Source organism: Psammomys obesus, unplaced genomic scaffold, assembly GCF_907164565.1.
Source record: "Psammomys obesus unplaced genomic scaffold, mPsaObe1.curated_primary_1811, whole genome shotgun sequence".
Taxonomy (NCBI): domain Eukaryota; kingdom Metazoa; phylum Chordata; class Mammalia; order Rodentia; family Muridae; genus Psammomys; species Psammomys obesus.
Genome location: NW_026592548.1, coordinates 14,317,831 through 14,327,201, shown reverse-complemented (window position 1 = coordinate 14,327,201; position 9,371 = coordinate 14,317,831). Strand labels below are relative to the sequence as shown.

At 36.0% G+C, this 9,371-nt stretch overlaps 1 protein-coding gene across 1 annotated transcript in view; it reads right to left on the bottom strand.

Moving 5' to 3' along the window:
* Positions 1-9,320, bottom strand: part of Spata1 (spermatogenesis associated 1) — a 39,352-nt gene extending 30,032 nt beyond the window's left edge. The window contains exons 1-2 of the mRNA XM_055614421.1: positions 9,237-9,320; positions 3,773-3,944 (exon numbers count right to left, since the gene is read on the bottom strand). Coding sequence (XP_055470396.1) covers positions 3,773-3,886 — 114 coding nt within the window. The 5' untranslated portion in view covers positions 3,887-3,944; positions 9,237-9,320. The remainder of the gene's footprint in view (positions 1-3,772; positions 3,945-9,236) is intronic.
* Between the last annotated feature and the right edge of the window lie 51 nt (positions 9,321-9,371).

Genomic DNA, 9,371 nt, shown 5'->3' with positions numbered 1-9,371 from the left:
ACACACACACACACACACACACACACACACACACACACACACACACACGTATGCATGCATATGTACATGTACAAATAAGATTAATCTTTTTTAAATGTTTGAATCACATCAGTTATTAAAATCAGTAGTTTTTTTATTTATAACTCTTTATTAAGAATGCCAAAGAAACAAAGGTATTCAGTTTTTCTTTTTTTAATATTTTTTTAATTTTTAAATAATTTTATACATTCACTTGTATCCCAGCTGTAGCCCTCTCCCTCTTTCCCTCCCAATCTTCCCCTCCCTCCCTCATCTCCTCCCTGCCCCTTTCCAAGTCCACTGAGAGGGGGTGTCCTCCTCTCCTTCCATCTGGCCCTAGCTTATCAGGTATCTTCAGGATGGTTGCAATGTCCTTATCTGTGGCCTAGCAAGGCTGCTCCTCCCTCGGGGGGGGGGGGGGGGGGGGAGGGAAGCTCAATGAGCCAGACATTGAGTTCATGTCAAAAACAATTCCTGTCCACCTTACTAGGGAACCCACTTGGATACTGAGCTACCATGGGCTACATCTGAGCAGGGGTTGTAGGTTATATCCATGTATGGTCCGTGGTTGGAGAAACAGTCTCAGAGAAGACCCCTGTGCCCAGATATATTTGGACCTTGTGGGGCTCCCTGTCCCCTCTAGGTTATACTAATTCCTCCTTCCTTCATACAATTCCCTACACTCTGCCGAAGGCTTGGTTATGGGTCTCAGCATCTGCTTTGATACACTGCTAGGTAGAGTCTTTCAGGTGCCTTCTGTGGTAGGCTAGTGTCCCAGTAGTTTTTTTTAAACAGGAGATAAGATGGTTCTTGAACTGAAGGTTTTGCTTAAGTTGTTTTATAAACCAAATTAATGGCTCCTATACTTTTGATGATAAAATATTACCAATGACTATGCTTTATTTTCAACAATATAACATTTAAAAGCTTATCCCCTAGTTAGAATACAAAGTTAATTATAACCTTATCTTTAACAAATATATTAATATTTCCTAAATTAAATGCATATACATGTTTAAAAGAAATACATGTAATATTTTTTATAAGTTAACATGGTTAAAAATTGAACATGTAAAAATATAAGTTAAATATTCTAATCTTAGAAAAATACCATCTTATTCTAATATTAAACTCCTGGCTTTATAGCAAATAATTCATCAATAATATTTTCATTAAATCCATTAACTATTTAAAAACACATTAAAAGAATATGTATATAGGTCTCCTATTTTTTTCCTTTTACCTTAGGTTTCAAAATAGCTCACAACATAACAGCATCAGATCTTATCTCTATTTAAAGTCTTTATAAATTATTCACTATGAATTTTTGAAATAACTATAATTTTAAAATGTTGTATTAAAGTTTTTATCTTGATTTACTGTTGTTTTGTTTTCTTTGTTCCTTTATGTTGGTGTTTCCTTAAATTCTGTACCCAGACTAAGTACCTAATTTTCCTCCAACTAATCTTGGTCCTATGAGGGATTAGATAACTTTGATTAAGGAGTATAAAAGAGACTAAAGACTTTCTTTCAAAGGGTATCTACTAGAAAATATAATGATACTGGGATAAGGAAAAATGGGAAGATAAAGGCATGAAGATGCTGTGAGTTTTAAATAGTTAGTGTTGCAGGACCATGCTGAGGTCTGAACAAAGACTTGAAGGAAAGAATGATCCAGTCAAGTGAACACCTAGAGACAGAAAGAGTCATAGGAAGAGCTAAGGGAAAGGTCTCAAACTTGAAGGAAACAAACTTGAAGAGGAATGAAGCAAACTGGAGATAAAAGAGTAGCAAAGTAAGCAGAACCTTCAAGGAGGAAGGGATGCATGCTTTTAACAGAAGCACTATAAGACATGGCATACTTCACAGATGAAAAATGTATACACATACAAAAATTATGAATATTTAAAAATCTACAATTTACATAAAAGTCAACATTCTGCTATGTCTATCCCTCCTTCTCTCCTTTTCTTCCTTCCTTTCTTCTTTCTCTTTCTTTCTTTCTCTTTCTTTTCTTTCCTTTCTTTCTTTCTTTCTTTCTTTCTTTCTTTCTTTCTTTCTTTCTTTCTTTCTTGTCTGAACTCACTGTACATGAGATAGATTTTTAACTCTTGATTTTCTTGCCCTTGTCGTTCAAGTATAGTGGGATTACCAATATGCACCACTATATCTGGTACTCTCTTTCTCGACACAACAAAGTAAATCTGATACCATAATTTCATATCAAAGTATCCCTAAATGTTTTAATATCCATTAACTATAAATAAGGATTTCTCTAACATTTCTATTTTCAAATAAAACATTTAGTTATTTATTAATGTCAACTAGCATCTGATCTATATTCAGAGTATATTGTTAAATTTTATTCAGTTTTTTTTTTTCAGCCTAGAATTCAATCAAGATTCGTGTATTAGAAGATATGTATGATGGGGCACACCTGTAATCCCAGTATTTAGGAAGTCAAGAATAGTCAAGTATGCAAGAATAATCAAGTATTAGCTAAAAGGATTTGCATCAGAAAAGAAAAAACATTTGCCATCATCCTAGAAAAGGAACAAGCAGTGCAAGTTTCTGGGGCAGGGTTAAAAACCAGTTTCAGATATGTTAAGTGAGATGCTCACTGATCATCCAAACAGCAATGTCAAATGGTCAGCTTGAATATATGTATGTAAGAGCTGGAATTTGGAAAGGAGAAAAAAATGAAGCCCTTATAAAGATAGTATTACAATCTATAGGCTAGCTACACGCAGTGGCGCACATCTGTAATCCCAGCACTCTGGGAGGCTGGAGGATCTCTTTGAGTTCGAGGCCAACCTGGTCTACAAAGTGAGTCTAAGGCTATACAGAGTAACCAAGTCTTGAAAAGTAAAATAACCCAAAAACAAAAATAAAAAAAATCTACAGGCTGGATGAGACCACTACAGAACAAGAGCAAATCTACAGGCTGGATGGGACTACCACAAAACAAGAGCAGAGAGAACAGCTGAGATGATCCACTATAAAGATGTAGGAAGAGGAGGAAGTTCCAGCAAAGAAGACTGAGAATGAACAACCATGGAAAGAAAAAGAAATCCAAGATAATGGAGATAGTCCAAGATAATCTAAGAAGCAATGTGAAGGAATTTTATCAAGGAAGAGAGGGATTAATGGTATCAGCTGTTGTTTTCAATCAGATCAAGTATATTTAGGAAAATTAACTAATGAATTTCATGATGAAGAGGTGAATTTAACAAGAGTGGGTTTATGAAAAGTGAAAAGATGATTGGGGTAGACTAAGAAAGACCAGGAAGTTGTTGGTAATTTATTGTGGCACAAAATACTTGTACAAAAAAGTAAGTCAATAAGTGACACATATTATGAATGCCTTCCAGAAAAGCTTTCACTTGAGACTCATGGTAATGAATTTAAAGTTAAAGTGGTCCTTATTCTTGTACATTCTTCCTCAGTTCTCCTGGAAAGAGTACGTGGACAATGTATTATTAGGGTTGTTTAGCAAAGTACAACAAAGATGACTATTGGTCAAAAGTATGCGCCAGAGTAATCCCGTGTCCTAAGAATTTAAGCTAGATACGATCATTGCTAATCGTAATAAAGAAGATTAGAGAAAGTAGGTTAGAGATGCAAGAAGCATAATCCCATAATCTGACAATGTGACCCAGGAAGTTGGGATCATGGTAGAATCAGCATCTAACAGTTTATGTCATTCATATTTTTTGCTTTTTTTCAAAACCAATGATAGGCATGGTTTTCTTACCTCTGTTGACGAAGGTCGACTTGGATTCAGTGTCATATTGACCAGTCTCTCAATGGGATAGTTATCAGGTAGAGTTTTGGATGTTTTATATATATTTCTCCATTTAAGCAGCATTTAAAAAGTATTTAAATATTTTTTTGGCTTAAGATAGCATTCCAGCTATTTCTGCTTTCTGATGTGTTCGAAGAGTAAAAAGAAAAACATAAAAGCTTTAATATAAGCTTATAAATGTACACAATTTTATTATTCTCATTTAAAAATACATTATACACTAAGTAAGTCAGTGGTTCTAAGAAAACGTACACTCTTATATAGACAGCCTCTTCAAGTTATGATGGCGTGGAAGTGGTAGAATTTTAGAATTGTGGTGTCTTCCTCAGCTGGCAGGCATTAACTTAATCTTTTCTTGGAATGCTGGGCATGAACAGTAAGCCACTGCCCTGCCTGTCAGTTACAGGATCACAAGGTGAGAACTCTTGCTAAGCTATAGTCATTAAATTAGTGTATTAAATACATAGTATTTTCAACTCACAATGGAATCCCATGCCGGTCAAGAATAATAAAGTAAAGTAGTAATTACATTATGATGAACTTTTGACAAGGCCATGTTTTACTATTTACTAAACAATTCTTTTTTTGTGCATGTGGGTCAAAATTTGGGTTAATTATATACATACAACAGAAATATACTTTTACAAGGGCAAAGACTGATTTTATACCAATGGCGACTGAATGATGAAAATAGTTTTCTCAGATGCATTTCTTTCAGGGCATAGAATAAACGTAAGCAATCATTCCATTTGAAAATATTAGTCTTTAAGTCCAGGCATTATTTTTATATTTCTCCTGTGGTTTTCTTCATAAAACGTATTTCAATTCATAACAATGAATGATAAAATTAAAATATATTTGTGCCTATGATAAAAACTGAAAAAAAAACAGGGTAGTTGAAATATTATTCTAAAATCTCCAAAATCGGCTAAGCCTTGATGAAACTTAACACTAATTTAATGATACTTATACTAACACAATGAAAGCTTTTTTCTGTCTCAAAGCACTGCTGTACACTGATTTCCAAGTAATAATTTAAGTCATATAAAATTCAAAACTCTTTGTTCTTAGCTCTATGAAATACTACGAGATACCACTATTTGTTTTAACTATCAAAATTAAAAATTAGTCTGTGAGATATATAATCTTTTGGATCAAACTGGAGTCACTTCCTATATATATAAATTTATTACAACAGCTAAAACTGTCAGTCATTTTGATATATTACTTAAAATGCATTAGTAGTTTAAGAAATGGTAATCCCATATTTATATTTAGTCAAAGGCTCTTTATGCTAATATTAGTTTCTATTATGAGTTTTAAAAAGCTCTGACTTATATACATTCATGATTATTAGAGAAGAGCTAGTCAATAATCTAAAACAATTACTATAAATATGAATTAAATTGTATTCAAATTAAACTGAAATTTTATGTAGATATACTAGATATAGTATATTAATTCAGAAGAAACTTGTAATTAAGAGACCTCAAGAAATGTCAATAAAGACCTACTTTACTATTGTTCTCTGGTAAACTATACTTTAATATACTCTTCATTTCCAAGTAATAGAAAAGCAGCAATAATTTAGCCATGTTTAGTCATTTTCAGCTGTATGAGTAATTGAGATCAAATTCTTTGGTGGCTAAAAACAACTAAAAGGGCCTGTTAAGAGGGTAAGCCAACTAGGAATAAGAATTTGGAAAAGAACTCAAGATTCCAAATAATATTTGGTAGCTGCTGAAGCAAACAGCATATAGGGAAAGAAGTCATGAAGCAGTTATCACAGCTATTAGATACACTCATTCCATGAGAAAGCTATAATTACTGAGGTTATAAATAGATTTTAAAAACAGTTGACTCAGTTTAACTGAGTAGATACTATAACCAGTTGTTATATGTTATATACAACATACTATAACTATGTTGTCTTTATAATAATAACCTCAATGTGTGGCTAAGCTGAATGAGTCTGTTATTAAATCAGTAATAATGCTTAAATTAAAACTTAGGCAGGATTAGAATTTGAAGTTAATCCTAAACAATCATTTCACATACTAAGTCCTAACATAACATGGACAAAGCAACACCAACAACTGGAACAAGAAGAGATCTGAGCAGAAACTCAATCTTCTCTGGCATATTAATTCCAATCAACAGTTACCAATTTGTCTAAAAGTCAGTTGTTTAGTCTGGAGTTCTGTGCAGCGGAGGACTGCTTGCACAGGGTGTGCAACGCCCTTAGGTTTGAGACCCCAGAACTATCTGTTTAAAATAGTTCTTGAAAAGTATCCCAAGCAGAAAAGGACTGTAGAGATTATAAAAAAATAATTTTGAGACTCAGTTCCAGAGCTAAAATCAATTTTTAAGAATTTCTGGTATTCTTCAAAAAATAAGGATTTCAGTAATTTTTAGTTATTGTTTGATACTAGCATATACAAAGAGATACTCAGTGGACTAGAAACCCTAAAAGTAACTGAAATTGGGAGTTTAATATAGGCTATATTTAAATATAACAGAACCCCACACAAAGCAACCAAATGGACTGAGAACTAGAAAACCAGGGTTGTAGTCCTCCATACTGTAGAAGACCATTCATTATGGTCTATGTCTTAGTGTCTTAACTCTGACAAGAAAGTGACTTGGGCTCAGTAAGACCCTTTTCAGTTCTTAGATTCAATCAGAAAGTAACAACTTTATTCAGGAAATGAGAGAAATCAGAATATAGTCAACCTTAGGCCAGATAATGGGAGTACTTCTTTGACACAGGTATCTCTGATCAGGATAAATTCAAGGTCTATTTCTGAGAGTTTTGTCTTTCCTAGTAGATGAGTGACATAATAAAGTTCTAACTCTCCTAAAAAAAGTAATTTGTGTTAGTTAAATAAAGTACCTGCGGACACCCTAGAGTCCGCACACCTAAGGTATATTTAAGACCGATAGAACTAATTTGAAGACTAAAGTCTATTTATAATGAAGTCTTGACTTGTTGCTTTGGGCCTGTGGCAGCACAGTACATTATGGCAGGGACACATGACAGAGGAGCTGATCACCTTATGATATAAAATAAAAAGAGTGAGGAAGAGACAAGAGTCCTAATATCCCTATCAACGGCACGTTTACCTTCCTTCTACTAGGCCTCACTTCCTAAAGGGGATAACCTTCAAATAGCACCACAGATAGGCAATCAAGCTTTAGCATGGAGGCTTTTGGAGTGTATTTAACATGGAACCCATAGCATGAGGTGAATGCTAACATGGTTAAGATAGAAGGAAAGAAATGTAACATTTTGGAATATTTAATACCCCATTCCCTGAAAATAGGTGATAACATGCATAGATGTTGACTCAAACATATTACTGGTTATCTTAAACCCTTTTGCAAATGCTCTTTTAATTTTCTTACAGGTTCCATATTCAATTATGAAAACTAATTATAGCAATATGTGAGCAATACATGGAAAGAAATGTATTGTATGATTGTATGCATGTAATAGGATAAAAATTGGGAAACCTAAGCTGTATGTTTTTTGTTTTGAAGCAAGTCTCTCATTTTGTTTGAACTTCAATTTCCTTAGCTACCAAAAAACAGAATAATGTGAACTCAAAACTGCCGAGTGCTTACCTTAAGTAATATAAACTCATTGAGAAACTCATTTTGAAAACTTCTGGCTTTTGGTTAAACTACAAAGGCTTGTGAATCTTGAAAGTATTTTATTTAATATTGAACTCAGACCAAATGAACTTACTCAACCCAAAGCTGAGTAAGTAAAGAACTAGGTAAATTTAAGTTGGCAATGTTCTGCTGACAAAATACAAGAAAGCACAGTTTATTGGTTGTTTTCTCTCATTGTTAATAGGTTCCCTTTGTGTCAAGTTACTTTTGACAACAAAGTCTTCCTTACTCATCTAAAATGTGAACACATGGTAAAGCCTTTGAAATATTTTAGAACACTGTGGAAGGTTCAAAAACAAGCTAATACTAGAGGATCTTGATAGTTCATAAACTGTAATACTCAGCTTCAGATATAAATGAACTAAAAGGGGATTTTGTTTCCTTCCTTCCTATCCCAATATCTATTGCTTATTGGACATATTATAAAATTAAGATGACATCTGGGGTTTGACACAGCAATACAGTGTTGTTTCCTAACTCAATAGTTTGGAAAAACGAACAAACTTCCTGAGACTATGATGAAATAAACTTTGTTTACTCCTCAACAGTTCCTTAGCAGGGGGCACTGTACCATGTAAGTTCTCTGCAATCCTTCCAGCACTAACATTCCATAGTTCTTAAATATTATTGCAGCTAATGTAAAGTAGAATATCCTTTAAGTTACACACTTAATCTTAGAAGTCTCCGTTATTTTAGCATTATAGGCAACAACAAGGTAAAATATTCGTGTTGCCTTTCATGTTCATTCATTTATTTTAGTGGTGCAAGTGTGGAAGGCAGTAGCAGGCATACTTCGTAAGAGTTTGTGGCTAACCTGGTCTACAGTTTCAGGTCAGCCAGAGCTACAACGTGAGACCCTGTCTCAACCCAACAATAGATATTTTTTAAAATTATGTATGAATGTGGGTCTGTGCGTGCGTGAATGCTGATTTCCCCAGAATTGGGAAGAGGGCAACAGTATCCCTGGAGCTTGGCGCTTGCGAGCTGCCCTGGGTGCTAGGAGCTGAATTCAGGTCCTCAATCCTCCCTCTAACGGCCAGCCTCACCTTTCATAGTTCACACACACACATAACTTCATTTCCTTTCATTCTCGAGAACTCATTCTTAACTTGGGCAGCTTGGCTTGCTGAAGCATACCTGGGCAAGCGGTAGAATCAAATTCAAACTGCAGTTTCTAACACATTCGCTGTACTGTAAGGATTGGGTAAAACATCAAACATCCAGTACACATTACCGTTAGTAATGCGGCTTGTCGGTCAAAGCAAATTATATGTCATTTTTCTCACTATCCAAAAGAAACAGCACTTATGACGACACTCATGTTTATAAATGGTCTCAAACCCGGGACAGTGGAGGTTGAACAATTTAAATCCTATTTAACTTTTAACTCTCTTCTCCTGAAAATCCCTCTGGGGTTCAGTTACAAGCACGAAGGAAGCATTTACAGAGACATCAAAAGAGCAAACGTTCCCTAAACGCAAGAGCTTTATTTTTAGAAGCACAAAGAACAATTCCTGAAAGAAACGGCCAACGGGAGGGTGTGCCGGGTGCCTAGCACCGGGCTCCTGCAGCACCGCTCGCCTCCGACCGTCTTCGGTCCCGCGGCCGGTGATGGCGCCCTGCGGGGCGAGCAGCGGCCGGCACCGCCTGTTGGACGGAGGGTCGCCTAGGGACACGGCCGGGCTCCCCGCCGCCGACTCTGTGACGTCCGCCCTCCAACCCGCGGCGACCTCCTTACCTCGCCCCGACCAGCCCCTCCTGACGCGGAAGGCGCCGGCCCGGCGTCGGGCCGCACCGCCCCCGTCGCCGCCGCGCCCACCGGCCGCTCCGCCCCTTCTCCTCGGCTCGAGCCCGCTGGGCAGCCGGCGCATGC